This window comes from Oncorhynchus clarkii, chromosome 33 (genome assembly GCF_045791955.1).
Source record: "Oncorhynchus clarkii lewisi isolate Uvic-CL-2024 chromosome 33, UVic_Ocla_1.0, whole genome shotgun sequence".
NCBI classification, from domain to species: domain Eukaryota; kingdom Metazoa; phylum Chordata; class Actinopteri; order Salmoniformes; family Salmonidae; genus Oncorhynchus; species Oncorhynchus clarkii.
The window spans coordinates 10,341,257-10,360,542 of record NC_092179.1 but is presented as its reverse complement, the minus strand read 5'-3'; the positions used below and the strand labels follow the sequence as shown (position 1 = coordinate 10,360,542).

General features: G+C 41.7%; 4 protein-coding genes across 8 annotated transcripts in view; 3 read left to right on the top strand and 1 right to left on the bottom strand.

Annotated features, from left to right (window-relative positions):
- The window catches only part of LOC139392652 (striatin-interacting protein 1 homolog), a 35,452-nt gene extending 32,938 nt beyond the window's left edge, over positions 1-2,514 (top strand). For all 5 annotated transcript variants that reach the window (XM_071140786.1, XM_071140790.1, XM_071140788.1 and 2 more), the window contains one exon: positions 1,339-2,514. In XM_071140786.1, coding sequence (XP_070996887.1) covers positions 1,339-1,592 — 254 coding nt within the window. In that variant the 3' untranslated portion in view covers positions 1,593-2,514. The remainder of the gene's footprint in view (positions 1-1,338) is intronic.
- A 2,497-nt stretch (positions 2,515-5,011) lies between these two features.
- LOC139392606 (short transmembrane mitochondrial protein 1) lies at positions 5,012-9,749 on the bottom strand. Its single transcript, XM_071140697.1, has 3 exons — positions 9,540-9,749; positions 9,334-9,387; positions 5,012-7,462 (listed from the first exon to the last, which is right to left on the bottom strand). Exons 1-3 carry the CDS (start codon positions 9,552-9,554, stop codon positions 7,388-7,390), a joined length of 144 nt encoding a protein of 47 aa, XP_070996798.1. The 5' UTR covers positions 9,555-9,749; the 3' UTR covers positions 5,012-7,387.
- On the top strand, positions 5,495-6,006 carry LOC139392605 (small lysine-rich protein 1). The gene is made up of 2 exons (XM_071140696.1): positions 5,495-5,573; positions 5,740-6,006. Exons 1-2 carry the CDS (start codon positions 5,571-5,573, stop codon positions 6,004-6,006), a joined length of 270 nt encoding a protein of 89 aa, XP_070996797.1. The 5' UTR covers positions 5,495-5,570.
- LOC139392604 (aldo-keto reductase family 1 member B1-like) lies at positions 9,017-19,286 on the top strand. Its single transcript, XM_071140695.1, has 11 exons — positions 9,017-9,203; positions 14,535-14,665; positions 14,901-15,068; positions 15,409-15,525; positions 15,632-15,709; positions 15,832-15,954; positions 16,072-16,178; positions 16,449-16,530; positions 17,203-17,286; positions 18,513-18,595; positions 18,692-19,286. Exons 2-11 carry the CDS (start codon positions 14,594-14,596, stop codon positions 18,732-18,734), a joined length of 957 nt encoding a protein of 318 aa, XP_070996796.1. The 5' UTR covers positions 9,017-9,203; positions 14,535-14,593; the 3' UTR covers positions 18,735-19,286.

The following is a 19,286-nucleotide window of genomic DNA, read 5'->3' as shown; positions in this document are numbered from 1 at the left end:
TCCCCAACAACTACCTAATACACACAAATCTAAAGGGGTGAATGAGAATATGTACGTGTAAGTATATGGATGAGCGATGGCCGAGCGGCACAGGCAAGGTGCAATAGATGGTATAAAATACAGTATTTACGGATGGAGTCATTAAAACTTGTTTTTCAACCACTCCACACATTTCTTGTTAACAAACTATAGTTTTGGCAAGTCGGTTAGGGCATCTGTATGACACAAGTAATTTTTCCAACAATTGTTTACAGACAGATTATTTCACATATAATTCACTGTATCACAATTCCAGTGGGTCTGAAGTGTACATACACTAAGTTGACTGTGCCTTTAAACAGCTTGGAAAATTCAAAACAATTATGTCATGGCTTTAGAAGCTTCTGATAGGCTAATTGACATAATTTGAGTCAATTGGAGGTGTACCTGTGGATGTATTTCAAGGCCTACCTTCAAACTCAGTGCCTCCTTGCTTGACATCATGGGAAAATCAAAATAAATCAGCCAAGACCTCAGAAAAAAATGTGTAGACCTCCACAAGTCTGGTTCATCCTTGGGAGCAATTTCCAAACGCCTGAAGGTACCACGTTCATCTGTACAAACAATAGTACGCAAGTATAAACACCATGGGACCACGCAGCTGTCATATCGCTCAGGAAGAAGACGCGTTCTGTCTCCTATTGATGAACGTACTTTGGTGCGAAAAGTGCAAATCAATCCCAGAACAACAGCAAAGGACCTTGTGAAGATGCTGGAGGAAACAGGTACAAAAGTATCTATATCCACAGTTAAACAAGTCCTATATCGACATAACCTGAAAGGCTACTCAGCAAGGAAGAAGCCACTGCTCCAAAACCACCATAAAAAAAGCCAGACTACGGTTTGCAACTGCACATGGGAACAAAGATCATACTTTTTGGAGAAATGGCTCGGGTGGTTGATGTCCTTGATAATCTTTTTGGCCTTCCTGTGACATCGGGCGCTGTAGGTGTCATGGAGGGCAGGTAGTTGGCCCCCGGTGATGCGTTATGCAGACTGCACCACCCTCTGGAGAGCCTTGCGGTTGAGGACGGTGCAGTTGGCCTTCCAACTGCACCGTCCTGTCATCCTGTCAGTCTGGTGATACAGACTGACAGGATGTCCATCTGATGTCATTTAAATCCCAGAATTCACTGTTTTCTCTGTATTGATTGATTATTGAGGTCTATTGTCCTTTAACAACAGTATAACGTATTTTCCCGAACAGAAAATCGGCAGAGACAATGGATAGGGTTATGTGGTGCTGTTCACCGAGTTAATAGACCTGAGAATAAAACTGTTGTTCTTTTTGTCCTCCAGATATCGACGCGCGGCCGTGGGACTTCCAGGCGGAGGAGTGCGCCCTGAGGGAGAGCATCGAGAAGTTCAACAGCCGTCGCTACGACAAGAACCAGAACGGCGAGTTCGCCCCGGTGGACAACTGCCTGCAAAGCGTTCTGGGCCAGCGTGTTGAGCTGCCGGAGGACTTCCACTACAGCTATGAAATGTGGCTGGAGAGAGAGGTGTTTTCACAGCCTATCCAATGGGAGGGTCTACTACAACAGGCCCAATGAGCGGGGAGGACACGCATACCAGGGACACAAGCCTACGACTACTGTGATCTTCATGTAAATATGTGGCAGAAATAGAACATCAGTTTGTAGTCACCTGTATCCATGCAGAAATTGTACAGTAACGTATAGACAGTAATAACGATGTCATGGCAACTTGGCAGGAGCAGGCTCTTACAGTGTGGAATACTGTCACTATTCTGTCAGTCACAACATCCAATCCAACCACTATGTCCAAACCACCAGTTCATTTTTTTCTCTCACTCAATTTGATTCGCTTCTGTGCTTTGTGGAATAATTCATTTTAAAACCATCCTTAAATGAATTAAGTACTGACACTGTTCTTAGTTTATGTTGTAATGTTTTGCATGTGTATTTATTCATGATCACAGCCATTATGTTTTAGTTCGTAAATCTCATAGGTGCAGATGATATTGTGGTTGATTTATATATTTCTAGAAAAAAGGGCATTTTTGGAAAGATAGTACAGGCTAACAATTGATTGATTGATTGATTGATTGTTTTCAATTAAAATAGTAAAACGTATACAAAAATAGCTTCATAGGTGAGCAATTTCTCAAGCAAGAATTTTGCTTGGACTGTCTGGGAGTGGTGTGAGTAGGGAGGGGAAAAGTAGCTGTTATTGGCAGACAGGTTTTGAACTCTTTTATCGGTCTATTAACTCATTTTCCCCGCCTGCGGATGTCGCTAGGCAGACCGGAACTCCATCCCAAAGAAACAGGAAGAAACAGCACTTACATTTATCATCATTTTCACAGTATTATTCCAACCTCGTAGTGTGGAAATGTGTATAAACCACAGGATAATCACATTTTTGACTGCTTTAAGGGAGAATTGAACCACATTTCCCCTCTCTGGGTTAATAGTCATTGATCATCAACTAGATCCAGCCGCGGGATGTTTTTTTTTTTTTTCTTTTACCCCCTTTTTCTCCCCAATTTTCGTGGTATCCAATTGTTGTAGTAGCTACTATCTTGTCTCATTGGGAGAGACGAAGGCTGTGTCATGCGTCCTCCCAACCAGCCGTACTGCTTCTTAACACAGCTCGCATCCAACCCGGAAGCCAGCCGCACCAATGTGTCGGCAACCTCCCTAACCCGACGACGCTAGGCCAATTGTGCGTCGCCCCACGGACCTCCCAGTCGCGGCCGGTTACGACAGAGCCTGGGCGCGAGTCCCTGGGGACTCCGATGGCGCCTTAAGGGCGCTGCAGTACAGCGCCCTTAAGGCGCCACCAGGAAGGCCTATGTTTTTTTTCTTGAGCGGATGGTCAAGGGGCCGAAACAACATAATTGCAAATCATTTGTATACATAAAATTGACTGCAAAAACCTCAAAACAGATATAGGATTTGACAAAGATAATAACTTCCAAACTTGCTTACATTTGTATGCGATCCCGTCTCTCTATTATGCGTGGGAATACTTGGGAACAGATTTCCACAATTAAAATCACATGGAGCTGATTTCCTGGTGTTTACATTTTTTAAACGTTTTTTATGTCCAACAATGAGAAAAAATAAAATCACCCGCGGGCCAAATTCTGTTGGGGAACCCGGCTGTAAGTAATACGTGGTAGTTAATTTATGTTTATAAAGGTCTGTGAAGCCTTTGGCCAGATGGAGAGAAAGGAAAGGATAAGGACACAGGAAAACCTTTTTGAGGCTGATCTGAAGGGTTTGACCAGGGATTGGGAGGCTTGAGGGGGTTCATCGGCCCAACGTGGGAAGGCTGTCTCTGGGTAAGTCGAGGGCAGTGTCCCTGACTCCCTCTGGGAACCCGACGAGTCCTGTGGGCTTCACTCTCTGTCCTCCCAAAGGTGTCATGGCTGTCTTGGTTTAGCCCTCAATCCACCTCCCCACAGCAGCAAACCTTGAATAACAGCACAACAGCTGAAGGGATACACGTGTCCTTGTGAGGCTGATCTCCCTCGCTGAATACACAGTAGTTGTCACACAATGGTGCTGATTTTTACGAGATCTGTTGTCTAGTCAATTTCTTTCATTGTAAAGCAGAACTACCTTGGGCTGTCAAGGCCATTAAGTATTCTCCGAGTGTTCTGTAACTTTCTCTTAAGGTTATGGAACATTCTCTGATGACACAAGCACATAAGACATGATCCTTTTTCATATTATCTAGTGTAGTCTTTAGTGTTTCTCTCCTGGGAATTTGTGTAGGCGGCCAAGATGTACTTGGTTGTATTATATTTGTATTGAACGATGCTTGTGTAACTGTGTTGTGCTTCTTTGTGGAATCTAAGTGTGCATGGCTGCAGTTTTATATTTCTGTTTGAATATGTCATATTTAAAACTGTATTCTGAAATTTTATACAATATTTCAAAATGTGACTTTTGTTGAAATTCCGTTTTTAGAACACAAATTCGAAATGTACTCTCACTCATGATTTGGTATATGTAGGGTGTTTTGGTAAATGTCTATCGAGTCAGCACCATGTCTGCTTCTGAGGCATGTCTCAAAAGACATGTCAAGTTTGTCCCACACAGGTGAAGACAAAGTCATTTGACTTTCTGAGTTTTCTTGAATGCAAAAGCTTTCAAAAATAACTGCTTATCTTGAGGATTCTCAGGTTCAGAATGTACAATAATTGTAAAGATCAACAACTATGGCTTCCTCCTCACTACCTATACAGTATGTAAGTACGAGTGGAACTGGTGGAATAGCAATAACATGATAATCCCAATCGAAGCATTGAAAAGTAGTCTATACTTTGATTGGCACATGCAGTAACCTAACACGTTGATCATTTCTTTACACTTGTTGCAGTTACTCCTGACTTTGTTTCAGAAACCCTAACCTTGTGCCAAAGTAATGAGAGCCAGTTTTTGATTATAAATGAATGCCTTACTCAGAGCACCTCTCATTCGAAACAATGCAATATCTCTTTTTCTACATACAATCACTGGAAATACTCTACAGTACATGTATGTATGAGTTCTGGCAGTTGGAGGATGTGTTCCTAGATGTGTTTTACAGTGTTTGGATATTGCTATTTGTGTGTTTTTTCCCCATAATTATAGGACAGTGTAAAAATAATATTGATTTTGTTCAGGGGTATGTGCAATGACTGTCCTGTACAGCAGCATTATTCCGTTGAAAGACATCAGAGTTGAAACTTGTAAGATAATTCTGTCCTTCATTATACTGTATTTTCTAAATAAAGAGATCAATGGTTTTAATTAGTATACATTTTTCTATGGATAATGTTTAGGAAGTCGACACTCTTGACTCTTTTCCACTATTCAGGATAGTGTTGTCTGACTTATGTGCATTCCACATAGTTTCCCTGGAGAACCGGTAGTGTGAGAATACATGAGGATATCTTGTCTGAAAGTGTTTTTTTTTTTTATCCCGAAGTTAAAGGTAAGCAAAATACCCCCCTCCCTTTGGTATAGGTCTATTTATTGATTGTGAATAAGGAATGGTGTTTTTGTAATATAATATTCATGATGCCAGGAGATAATCAGCAGATTACCATGGTGATGTAAACAGACATTCTTTGTGGGAGACAAAGGACATGTGAGACAGCAACTAACGGCATGCCCAGCAGCACAGAGACGGGGGACAACCTTGTTAAAGCCGCTGCCTATTCAAACACCAAGAACAAGCCTAGTCTCTACGACAACGGGATACAAACACACGGGAAGTCGTCTCTCTGCCAGACGTTTACACTGAAAGGTTGGTAAGCATAACTATTTCTATTACAATTCTAGGTTATTTCAATATTGGTGTGATTTCATTTGACATAAAAAAAAATTGTTTTCACTTGTTCACAAGGACCTAATATAAAAATGCCACTTGGTAAGTTTTGGGGTGTGCATTCTTTACTTGAAAAGTAACCTATTCGTGTGATGTCCCTGATATTTCCAGGTTTCTTTGGTGACACATTTGCAGAGAATGAACAGATGATCTCACAGATCAAATAGGAGAGGAATGTCCACACAATGGTACAGTAAATTGGATGTAGTTTTTGAAGCATTGATGCAGTTGTTGCATACATTGATCACTGGTCTAGGGTGCAGTGTAGAGCAAGTAGCCTACATTACTAAACATACTGCTTAACATGAACTTTCCCATGTTATCTATAGTGATTATCAAATGGTTTGTCCGCAGCCTACACAATCAACAAAATCCAGAAAATCAAGGTCAAAAAGGCCTGTCAAAAAGGCAGAGAGGAGGAGGTCATCCAAGAAGAGATCAGTCAGTGCCAAAGCCACCAAGTCAGAAGTGGACATTCTCAGTTCAGCAGCCATGCAGAATGTTTACTACATTTCCCACAATGCAGTTGACTGTCTGGCGTTCCGAGGCTTTGGATGGCCTAAGTCAACTAAAAAGAAAACAGGAGGAATGAAGGGCAAGAAACCAAAAAACAAAAAGTGACTCTACCACAAACCTTGCCAAGACCAAAGCAAACATTGTCAGTTTAGTACGGCTCTATTCAATCCGCATGGTGGAAATCCAGCTTTTCAGCGTGATATAAATGTTAAGGCGATGTTCCCGATCAGTGGAGGCTGTTGAGGGGAGGACGGCTCATAATAATGGCCGGAATGGACTAGTTTCACGTTTGATACCATTGCATTAACTCCATTCCAACCATTCCGCTTCATTCCAGCCCTAAGCAAACGCCACTATTCCCGATTTATCAGACTGCATTCATGCTAAACGCTGCTTATGTTGGCTAAATCGGAAATGACTTTTACATTTCTATGGCGGAATCTGTAACGCTTCAGCTTTACAGATTGAATAAATCCCTAATTATAATGTATATTTTAGTTGATCTAGTCTGTTCAAATTCAAAATAGAACTCTGGTTACCTCTGGTGGATTGGTTTTCATTTACAGAGAACAGTGGAAAGAAAACATGGGAATACATTGACCTCTGCTGGCCTACTGGCACACCATACCTAGATGCTCCCAGGAAAGATTTCTGTGACGCGTGAAAAGAATGCTTCTCTGGATAATGGATGTTAAGAATAAAACATGGCGAGCTAGAATAACTGCCCTACAAAATAATCTATTTTACTGGATGGTGAGGAAGTATTGAGATCGGTCCCTTGCTAGACAACAGTATCTTATGTGATGTAACACCTATTTTCAATTTATGACAGAACCAAATTCAGCAACATCTGAGTGAGGCCTAAAATGTTAGAGACCAGCATTTAGATTAGAATTGCAAACAATGCCATTTACATGAGCTACTCATTCTCAATACCATAACACCCACAGAAATACAATCCATAGAACAGGCCTCGCAATTCAATTCTATTTATATGATAACATCACTCAAAAGCAGTAACTGCACTCTGTTTAGTTGTCAAAAATGACAAGCGCATGTGGTAAAAATGCCATGTTTAGACATGAACGCTAAGGCCTGCCCTGCCCAGCTCCTTGCAAGGATAAGGCCAAGGTTTCTGAAGTGTAGATGTTGTCCCACAGCAGTTAGTCATCTTTGCATATACACTCATAAATAGCACCATCATAACATTATCTTGACAAGTAGCCAATTACTTTAAGAAAACAAAACAACAAAAAGAACACTGGCCCAGTCCAGGCACTGTGAAAACCCTGCTTAGAGAATACATTTTTACCATTTATTCCTCTGCCAGTGTAACCTTAGTATACATACTGCTTTTGATAAAAAATATTAAATGAGATTAACATTTGGTATATATCCTCTGCAGTGTGCATCTTGTTGTTCCAATTAGTCCCCCACCTCTTCAAATCTGTCCAGTTCTTTCTTTCCATGTTGTTGAGCAATCTCTTCACTCTGCTGGAGGTTTCTTCTTTGCCTCCACATCCTTTTTGAAGGCTTCTATCTTTTTGGAAATGTTGGGGACCTTAAACAGAAGTGGAGTAATCAGAGAAGAGTGCCAAAAAGGAAAGAGTTCAATGGGATAGGCCTATTGTGTGTGTTTTTTTTTTAGGCAAATACACAGGGGAACCATTGACACCGACTGACATATATAGTGAGTTGTTTCCTAGCGGACTTAACTCCACCGTCCAGGAAATTGGAGCAGAGACCTGGCTATTTGGAATATCTGACTACATCGATTCGACCCAATGTCAATACTTCAAAAAATGTGAATTATGAAATGCCTACCTTGTACTTATGTTTGTCCTGGTTGCATGCTTTTCTTTTTCTGAATACCATACTTTTTCAATCAAAGTTAACCCACTACAACCGACTGTTTGCTCATTGTTGTTGCTCTAACACGGAACCCAAACAGGCTGCTCGCGTGCGCCATCGTGCCTACATTTATTTTGTCCCCCCCATACCACACACGATCACGACACGCAGGATAAAATATCAAAAACTCTGAACCAATTACATTAATTTGGGGACAGGTCGAAAAGTATTAAACATTTATGGCAATTTAGCTAGTTAGCTTGAACTTGCTAGCTAATTTGTCCTATTTAGCTAGCTTGCTGTTGCTAGCTAATTTGTCCTGGGATATAAGCATTGAGTTGCTATTTTACCTGAAATGCACAAGGTCCTCTACTCCGACAATTAATCCACACATAAAACGGTCAACCGAATCGTTTCTAGTCATCTCTCCTCCTTCCAGGCCTTTTCATCTTTGAACTTATATGATGATTGGCATCTAATCTTTCATAGTATTACTACACCGACCCGCAACACAGTTCATCTTTCAATCACCCACGTGGGTATAACCAATGAGGATATTGCACGTGGGTACCTGCTTCTATAAACCAATGAGGAGATGGGAGAGGCAGGACTTGCAGTGCGATCTGCATCAGAAATAGAAAGGACATCTATTTTAGCCCTTGGCAACGCAGGCGCAATAATTGAATAACATAGATTACAAAATGTTATTTGCAACGCGAGTGGTGTGATCAGCCTGTTACATGGAACCCAAACCAGCTGCCATCATGCATACATTTATTTTGTCCCCCCATACTAAACGCGATCACGACATGCAGGTTAAAATATCAAAACAAACTCTGAACCAATTATATTAATTTGGGGACAGGTCAAAAAGCATTAAACATTTATGGCAATTTAGCTAGTTAGCTTGCACTTGCTAGCTAATTTGTCCTGGGATATAAACATTGAGTTATTATTTTACCTGAAATGCAAAAGTTCCTCTACTCTGCACATGAAACGGTCAACCGAATCGTTTCCAGTCATCTCTCTTCCTTCCAGGCCTTTTCTTCTCGACTTTATATTGCGATTGGCAATTTTCATAAATTAGGTGCATTACCACCACTGACTGACCTGTTCATCTTTCAGTCACCCACATGGATATAACCAATGAGGAGATGGCACATGGGTACAGGACTTGGACTTGCAGCGCGATCTGCGTTAGAAATATAACTGATTTATATATTTTAGCCCTTGCCAAAGCTCGTTGGTGCGCAATAATTGAATAACAGATTTCTAAATTTATTTTGCAACGAGCGGTGTGGTCAGCCTGTAAGATGGCAACTGCACAAATGCCGCCCATTGAATCTCAACAAGGAAAGACGGTGGTTGTATTTGATTAAAGTTCATTGGAAAAGTATGGATTTCAGCAAACAAAAGAAAGGCAGGCACGCAACTACAGAGGACAAACATTGGTACAGGGTAGATGTTTCATAATCTATATTTTTAAGTATTGACCTTGTCGATGTAGTTTGACTCCAAAGCCTTACTCTGCTCGGTTGGTAGTGGAGTTTAGTCCGCGGCGATAGTTGTTCCTCTTAGTACCTCGTAGTTTTGAGCGAGGTACATCCCAACAACGTTTCCCAAGGTAAACCCAGCCTGCAAGATTATAAATAAGTGTTAATCAAGACGGAACACATGTTGTTTTTACTAGCTAGGTCAGCAGCACTGATGGTTATATAGCTAGCATACAACATAGTTAGCCCATCAGTAAACAGTAATACATTGTTTTCATTTCGATATCAACTCACCAAAAACTGTAGCATGGTCGTGTCTAACGAAGGAGACTGTTTAATATATTTTAGCGATCCTGTTTCAAAGCTCGGTCGAAACAGCTAGCGAAGTCATCAACAGTGTATAATGCGCATGTCATGTCGCCTTCAAAAAGTATTTTCATTGGCCACGACTCCTGTCTGCAAGGTTTCTGTCATCTACGCGGGGCGCTATGTGATCAAACCCGCTACTTCTTCGGCGGGGTTGATCGGAGGTTGGCATCCAAAGTTATGGTGCATTACCTCCACCTACTGTACTGGAGTGTGGACCAGAGACTGAGAAATTAAATCCTACCTGCCAGCTCCGTTGCTTTAAAAAAAATCTCAAATATGATAGACTATATTTTATGACGTTCTACTCAATATACGTTTTAAACTAATTTCCTGTATCCCCGACTTTCCTCTGTACTTGAAATAAATGCAGTCTTTCTGTAGTCTCTCCAACACTTCGAGATCAACTACTGGAGGCGGGAGTAGCCATGGTGGTTTTACAGCAATCACTACCGTTGGACTAAACTCCCTTCCATACAATCTACAGTCGTGGTCAAAAGTTTTGAGAATGACACAAATATGAATTTCTGCAAAGTTTGCTTCTTCTGTGTCTTTAGATATTTTTGTCAGATGTTACTATGGAATACTGAATTATAATTACAATTATTTCATAAGTGTCAATAGCTTTTATTGACAATTACGTGAAGTTGAGACCATTCCAGCATGATGGAGCACCTTGCCATAAGGCAAGAGTCAATATTTGCAGTGTTGACCCTTCTTTTTCAAGACTTCTACAATCTGCCCTGGCATGCTGTCAATTAACTTCTGGGCCACATCCTGACTGATGGCAGCCCATTCTTGCATAATCAATGCTTGGAGTTTGTCAGAATTTGTGGGTTTTTGTTTGTCCATCCGTCTCTTGAGGATTGACCACAAGTTCTCAATGGGATTAAGGTCTGGGTAGTTTCCTGGCCATGGACCAAAAATACAAATGTTTTGTTTGTTCCCAGAGCCACTTAGTTATCACTTTTGCCTTATGGCAAGGTGCTCCATCATGCTGGAAAAGGCAATGTTCGTCACCAAACTGTTGGGAGAAGTTGCTCTCGGAGGATGTGTTGGTACCATTCTTTATTCATGCCTATGTTCTTAGGCAAAATTGTGAGTGAGCCCACTCCCTTGGCTGAGAAGCAACCCCACACATGAATGGTCTCAGGATGCTTTACTGTTGGCATGACACATGACTGATGGTAGCGCTCACCTTGTCTTCTCCGGACAAGCTTTTTCCCGGATGCCCCAAACAATCAGAGAGGGGATTCATCAGAGAAAATGACTTTACCCCAGTCCTCATCAGTCCTCAGTCAGTCCTCAGCAGTCCAATCCCTGTACCTATTGAAGAATATCAGTCTGTACCTGATGTTTTTCCTGGAGAGAAGTGGCTTCTTTGCTGCCCTTCTTGACACCAGGCCATCCTCCAAAAGTCTTTGCCTCACTGTGCATGCAGATGCACTCACACCTGCCTGCTGCCATTCCTGAGCAAGCTCTGTACTGGTGGTGCCACGATCCCGCAGCTGAATCAACTTTAGGAGATGGTCCTGGCGCTTGCTGGACTTTCTTGGGCGCGCTGAATTCTTCTTCACAAAAATTGAACCACTCTCCTTGAAATTCTTGACGATCCTATAAATGGTTGATTTAGGTGCAATCTTACTGGCAGCAATATCCTTGCCTGTGAAGCCCTTTTTGTGCAAAGCAATGATGACGGCACGTGTTTCCTTGCAGGTAACCATGGTTGACAGAGGAAGAACAATGATTCCAAGCACCACCCTCCTTTTGAAGCTTCCAGTCTGTTATTTGATCTCCAGCCCTGTCCTTGTCAACACTCACACCGTTGTTAACGAGATAATCACTGACATGTCAGCTGGTCCTTTTGTGGCAGGGCTGAAATGCAGTAGGAATGTTTTTGGGGGATTCACTTCATTTGCATGGCAAAGAGGGACTTTGCAATTAATTGCAATTCATCTGATCACTCTTCATAACATTCTGGAGTATATGCATATTGCCATCATACAAACTGAGGCAGCAGACTTTGTGAAAATTAATATTTTGGCCACGACTGTAATATCCTTCGCCTGGGTGACAACAGTTGGGGTCTAACAACACCCGTGCCAATATATCCTCCAAACACCGGCTTCTCTGGCATTATCACTTAAATAACGAATCATGCACAAACATTTTTACAGTTGTGAGGAATATGTTAGTTTGTTAGTTAATGTAGAGACAAACGATTATGCATTTTTTTTTTGTCTAAGCTAAGTTCCGAAAATGGCTATTTAGCAAGCTAGCTGACTAGCTAACATTATAAGCCATCTAGCAGGTTAGCTTTATGGGCGTTGTGACATGAGTATGACATTGTAATTCTGGTTGTTTAAAAATCTCTTAAGGATCAGACCCATTTTCATCTAAAATGACGTACCCTATCTATCTGCCTGTAGATCAGGACCTGAAGCAAGGATATGCATATTCTTGATACCATTTGAAAGGAAACACTTTGAAGTTTGTTGAAATGTGAAATTAATGTAGGAGAATATAACACATTAGATCTGGTAAAAGATAATACAATGAAAAAAACATGTTTTTTTGTATTTTTTTGTACCATCATCTTTGAAATGCAAGAGAACGGCCATAATGTATTATTCCAGCCCAGGCGCAATTTAGATTTTGGCCAGCGGTGTATGTGCAAAGTTTTAGACTGATCCAATGAATGCATATCTGTTCAATGTTGTATCGACTGCCCAAATGTGCCTAATTGGTTTATTAATTTAAGTTCATAATTGTGCACTCTCCTCAAACTGTAGCATGGTAGTATTTCACTGTAATAGCTACTGTAAATTGGACAGTGCAGTTAGATGAACAAGAATTTAAGCTTCCTGCCCATATCAGATATGTCTATGTCCTGGGATTTATTTTTTGTTTCTTACAACCTCAGGCTAATGTGATTAGCATATGTTAGCTCAACCGTCCCGCGGGTGGGACACCGATCCCGTAGAAGTTCATGTTTTAGGGACTCCTGAAATAACCAGCAAACCAGACTGTCATTTTGTGAAACGGTAGATGTAAAGAATCTAGCTAGCCAAAGCATTTCCTGCAAATTTAATGTAACATTTTATAAGCTTGCCTTGCTGATATTTGCCGTGCAATGCAGCTGAAGTTACATAGTTAGCTAGCTATTTTTCTTGCTTATTACGCAGAGGATAAAAATTGTCTGTATGCCTATGGATGTGTAGCTAGCTATGTAGCCGATCTGTGAATGGACCCTAAAACGTTTGGTATAAATATTAGTTCAGAGCCTAGCTATGAACCTCAGCTCTCATAGCCGATTGTATCAACCTCAAAACAGTCTGAATGACATTAATGAAGCTTATGGATTGAGTAGAATATAATAATTTTGTGCCAAGGATGCAAGTCGTATATACATGTAGTTATTACCATACAATGAGATCCCCACAATGTAGCGAGTACATTGAATATATTCACTGATCATGCACTCTACCTTGGCAAATAAAGGTGTGTGGTGGATATTTTAAATTACCAATAAGGAGGAGAGACAAGGTCAATGAGGATATGAACTTTATTAAAAATGTATTGATAAGGCGGCTGGTCACATTACACACACAGACGTAGATAGAGTGAAAGCCTAATGATTCTGAGTTGGGACTTGCCTTATATAGCCCGACCTTGTTACATTTTCTTAATCCACCACAACTGTCTCAATGTGTCAAACCAACCCATAGTCTCCTGTGTTCTCGCACTAAGAACTGTTTGTCCTTAGAGTAGAGGAACAGAGAGCCCTCATTCCGAACATGCACGTTTCAGACTTACAGGGGGTGAGGTCAAGAGCACGAGATGTGCACAGCCGTGGTTGATTTAGATACAGAGTTAGGTGACAAAAGCATTTTACACAACCAGAGTAACAGGATTGTACATACCTAATCATTTAAAGTAACGCTAATACTTATCCTCCGCCCTCAGCTTTTCATCCTTTGTTTGTACATTTCCACTTTTCTCAAGTTTCGATAAACGTGCATGAAACAATGTGTGGACTGCAGACGCTAGCTGGATAGTTTGTGGCTCCAGAGACATCTAGACAGGCTCTTCAGGCCCGTCAGCAGTTGTCAAAGTCTTACACCCTGCCCGTTTCTACTTTAAACCCAACCTTAACCACACTGCTAACAGTATGCCTAACCTAGATAGCTTGTTAGCTGTCACATTTAGTAACCTAGCTATGCTTTTGAGGCTTGTGTTGCAGATCTGAAGCAAATCAGATAAGATCTGAAGCAGTTTGTGGTTCTGGGTCTGTTGCGTTTAATCTATTGTGTTTTTATGCTACATTTTATGCTAGTCACACCTGCATACAAAACTGTATGCACGGGATGCTGATTTCAACAGTCAGCTTTGTACCATGAGTCTGTGACTGCTGAAATCCCCATGACTTGTCCTTTTTATCACAATCATTGATTGCAAGGTCAAAAATCACTCCAATATTGTATTTAAAAACTTGCCTATTTGTGAGCAGGTTATTACCTTGTATAAGGAAGATGATTTGGCTCTAGACAACCTACAAATACTGATCAACACCAACAAAAGCTGTATACTTGACCTTTTTATATCATATGTTCTTCAACTCAATCGACATTAGCATGAATTGCCTCCTGCATCACATCCTGAATTATTTAAACAAACGTTTCCCTTGTCATTGTGACAAGCAAACCCTCTTTTGCACGTACACGCGTACACATGCTGATTCATTCAGCTACTCCTTCACTGCCCATTTTCTGTCCCCATTCGCTGCTTTAGATGTAGGGTTGCAGGCGTAACCAAACAAACAGTCGCTCTCCCTCTACATAAACCCTCCTCACATCTGTGTTTCAGCTCTTTGTGTGCTGCACTGAGAATACTGATTCCTTATTCCTTCCACTCTGAATACAGGGATCCTCTCCTCTCACAACCCAGGATCCTAGGATTGATACCACAGCAGATCTTTAAAGATGACACCCACACCAACTGTAACTCTCAACACCGGGGCCAGCATGCCTATCGTAGGCTTGGGGACCTGGAGGGTAAGATAACGTGTGATTGTGTTTCTTCTAGTCCTCTTGCATGGATGCCATTGATCATTGTTGAACTAAACTCATGGAATCAACAGTAGGCAGTTAACTGTTTCTTTCCTTTGGCAGCTACAGGTATGTTTATGTTCAAATAAATGACAGTCTTCTCATGTGCCAAGTGTGAGGTAACCACAATAGAACACAATATCTAGGCCCTAATCTGTAATTCCTCTGAATCCCTGTGCAGGCAGATGCGGGCAAGGTAGCAGAGGCAGTGAAAGCGGCCATCTCTGCAGGCTACAGACAGATAGACGGAGCCTACTATTACCAGAATGAGGATGAGGTGGGGGATGGCATTCACACCATGATTGGCCAGGGGGTGGTGAAGAGAGAGGAGCTTTTCATCGTCAGTAAGGTGAGGACGATTATCGACTTGGTCACTGTGTCAAAAAGTGGAAAACGTGTCATGAATCACAAGACTCATTAGTCATGTTTGTAGATTTGGTCACTAGATTTCCCACTAGACGCCAGGCAGACAAAGAGCTCCATACGGGCTGAAGGCATGTCATGTGCATGCGCATGCTCTGTATAGTCACCAATGTCATGCTAGTACTATCATTTCTTCTGGGTGTACTCTTACTCAACTGCCACACGTCACCGTGACACTTCATTTTGTCCATAGGATAATATTGTCATTTAAATTGTATTTCAACATGCACTTGCAGCAGTCTAATATAACTGTTTCTCCCAAATAGCTGTGGTGTACTCTCCATCAGAAGTCTATGGTGAAGGGAGCCTGTCAGAAGACTCTGAGTGACCTCAGACTAGACTACCTGGACCTCTACCTAATACACTCCCCGATGTGCTTTCAGGTACTGTGTGTGTCTGTGTCAATAAAATTACTATCAGCTTTCAAACTGTCCCTGGTTAAGAGCGAGAGGACCATTGTCCCTGTGACTGATCTGTTTGTCAATGCAGCCTGGAGAGAATCTATTTCCTTTTGGTGAAGACGGACAAGTAATCGCAGGTGACAGCAACTTCCTGGACACTTGGGAGGTAAGGAAGACAAAAATGGTATACTGTATTTCAAAACAAAACATCCCCCGGACACCAGCGAACAACATTATACCGTAAGATATTTGACAGGTTACTGAGCTAGATCTTGACCTATTGTATAGGCTATGGAGGAGCTGGTGGATGCTGGACTGGTCAAGGCTATCGGTGTCTCCAACTTTAACAAAGACCAGATTGAATCCATCCTGAACAAGCCAGGCCTCAAGTATAAACCTGCCAACAACCAGGTACTGTAGTCTGTGGTGATCAAGACAGACAAAACAAGTCCGTACAGTTTGTATCAAGGCATTATGGCCCCATCTCTCTGTATTACCAACGGCTCATCTTTGTATTTGTCCCTTCAGATTGAATGCCACCCCTATCTGACTCAGGAGAAGCTGATCAACTACTGTCACTCTAAAGGCATCTCAGTGACAGGCTACAGCCCTCTGGGCTCGCCAGACAGACCATGGTGAGACAGATCACACTTTTCTAAGATATTCCTGATGTATACAGTCACTTTGGGTCAAATAGAAGGTTCTAGAATTAAAATACACTCAACCTGTACTCTGAAATGATCCAAAACATGCATTGTGTTGAATTTGTTATAGACAATGTTTAATGAGTGCGTTCAGTGTCGGACCCTACTCTTTCCCTAGATTTTTTTTCAGGCCCCACCCACCACAAACAATGACGTGTGTTTGACTTCACGTCAACATAAAATAAATTACATTTTCAACAGGGCGAAACCTGGTGAGCCGTCCCTGCTGGAGGACCCAAAGATAAAGGCCATCGCTGTTAAGCACAATAAGACCACAGCACAGGTATGAGAGAGTCAACACTTTCCCCTAATTCTGCCTTTAGTGACATACTGTAGCAAGATTTGATCCTGTATTTTAAGCCGTATCCAGAAATATTGAATTACAACAAAAATGAAAGAAATCGTCTGAGGATGGTGCTGGACCATCTGACGTAATAAGAAAAGAGGACACTTTGATGAAAAGGTTCAAATCCAGGCATGTCACATGACTGCACCAAGCACATGGTCCTAGATATAGGGAATACAAAGAGCAGAACAAACAAGTGTTCTCAACCATGCTTACTCCTGTGAAGTTCTGAATTTTCAACAAGAGTCCATTCAAGTTGAGGTTAACTTGGCTTATATACACCACTCTTCAAAGAACCTTACAGTACAATTATATATGCTGATAGATTTATAAACAATGATAAGCCTATGTATGAAATTGGATATTGTCCCTTAAGTAGCATTTAAAGAAAACAGCTAGGTATTAGAATGGGGACAATCAGTTGTCAAGGTTTTGGCTGCTATTTTCCAAGACACGTCTCTTCTAACGTAAGAATCATTGTTTTGAAACCACGTCGTCGGGGTCTGGGTCCAACACTCGCATGGTAACATTACATTCTTTGGCTGGGTAAAAGGAGTCTTGGTCTAGGGTCAGTCAAGTGACCAATCCCTGTGGTTGTCCTCTCCACAGGTCCTTATCCGCTTTCAAATCCAGAGGAATGTGATCGTCATTCCCAAGTCGGCTACGCCCTCCCGGATCAAGGAAAATTTCCAGGTATTTTTTGACAATTACAATTGTGACTGGAAGCGATTCAATAAAATAAATATTTTACTTCATTGAACTTTGGCAGTGTCTTTTCCATTCAAACCTAACTGCCTAGGTAGAGATGTGGAATCCACTAAGTGCATTCTAAGGGCGTGCTTACACAGAATCCTGAAGGAGTTGGTTGCTCAGAGGTTAAATCCCTGCCTCCCAACCTAGAGGTTCTTGGTTTAAATTTCCTCTCTTCTCTGTTTCAATGTCAAATATACAAAGGGCAGTGTTCTAAGTGTGGAAGAGCTGTTGGCTCTGGTAAGAATCTTACCTCTGATGTACGGGATTGTAGGTTCGATCCCAGGCTCAGCTCCTGAATGTAGTTGCGTTCACTCTGGGATAGTTGGAAGGCTGTCAGAACTCATGGTGGTAAATACCTGGTGTCCCCTCCTGGAAAAAGTGGGCACTTTGTTTAAATATAGGCACGTCTTAATTTAAAACTAAGTTCCCACCTTTTCCAGGAGTGGTTTAGCCCGTCCGCTTGTCACGCTATTCCAGCCAATGCCAGTGCCCTCCCGGCATCAAATGTGTGGCAGCCACTCCCTGAAGTGGCCATGACTCACTGACCAGCAGAGTCCTCAGTATCCAACCATGCTCAAGAGCCAGCACAAGAGTTCAAACTTACAACCTTGTGCTTTGGGGGGGGAAAGATCCTTACACCAGAGCCACAGACCCCTTCACACTTGTTACCCTTCTCTTTGTATACAGTGTACAAAACATTAGGAACACCTCCCTAATTTGAGTTGCACCCCCCCTCACAACAGCCTCAATTCGGCGGGGCATGGACTCTACAAGGTGTTCGAAAGCGTTCCACAAGGATGCTGGCCCATGTTGACTACTTAAATATGGGCAAGACAAAGTGACATCAATAAGGGATGACCTGGTCAGTCTGTCATGGAAAGAGCAGGTGCTCCTAATGTTTTGTACACTCAGTGTATATGATATTGAAAGTCGTACACAAACAGGCCAGAGTAGTTTTGAACCTACATGCAAGGCAGGGATTTAACCTGGGAGCCACGGACACCATTACCTTTTCTTTTTGTATATTTCACATTGAGAGTTGCATGCAGAAAGAGAACTTGTGGGATTTGAACCCACAATCTCTTGGTTTCAAGGCAGGGATATAACCCCAGAGCCACTGTTTCCTTCACACTCCTAAATTGTTATTTTGTCGCCTTCGAAAACAGGTGTTGGACTTCAAGTTAAGTCCCGCAGACATGAAAGTCATCCTTGGTTTCAACAGGAACTGGAGAGGATTCACTATGGAATGGTGAGTCCACAGAGTTCCAGAGTGTCTAGATGCTGACTTCAACTCTTTCTCTTTTACCTGTTCTTCCCTGACATGCCCTCCTCCTCCTCACTGCAGGGGCAACAAGCACAAAGACTTCCCTCTGCATGCAGAGTACTGAAACCTCAGCGTGGAACTGGAGCTAAAGACAGAGAACGGACACTGACACCCACATTCCTATACTGTAGTGCCCGTCTTCCTGTCTGTGAAAAACACTGGGGACATACAGTAGTTGTATATAGATTCAACCACTACGTTGACATTGTTCATGAGACAGAACAGTTCAGGAGGCGAACAGAACGTGTCAGTGTAATGTAATAAGTGGCAAATAGTGCCTTTACTTGTTCAAAGTTTCAACATGTTGCATAGTTGTAAGTTAACTTGCATGTTGGAAAGTGCCTTTGAAAGCATGATACACATGCTGTGCGTCTCGTTCAAATATGAAATTATATTAAAATCAGTCTTTAGAGAGATATCTCAAACAATGTGTTAACATTGACAACATACACAGTAAAATGTGACTCATTCCAGAATGCCTCGATGTTCTGCCCTTAGATATTATGCATTTCTACATATTTGAAACAAGATTCTAATCCTGAAATATAAACTGCCGACTACCTTGATCTATGAATATTTCCTCATCTGCAGATATAATAAAGAACACAGTACTATA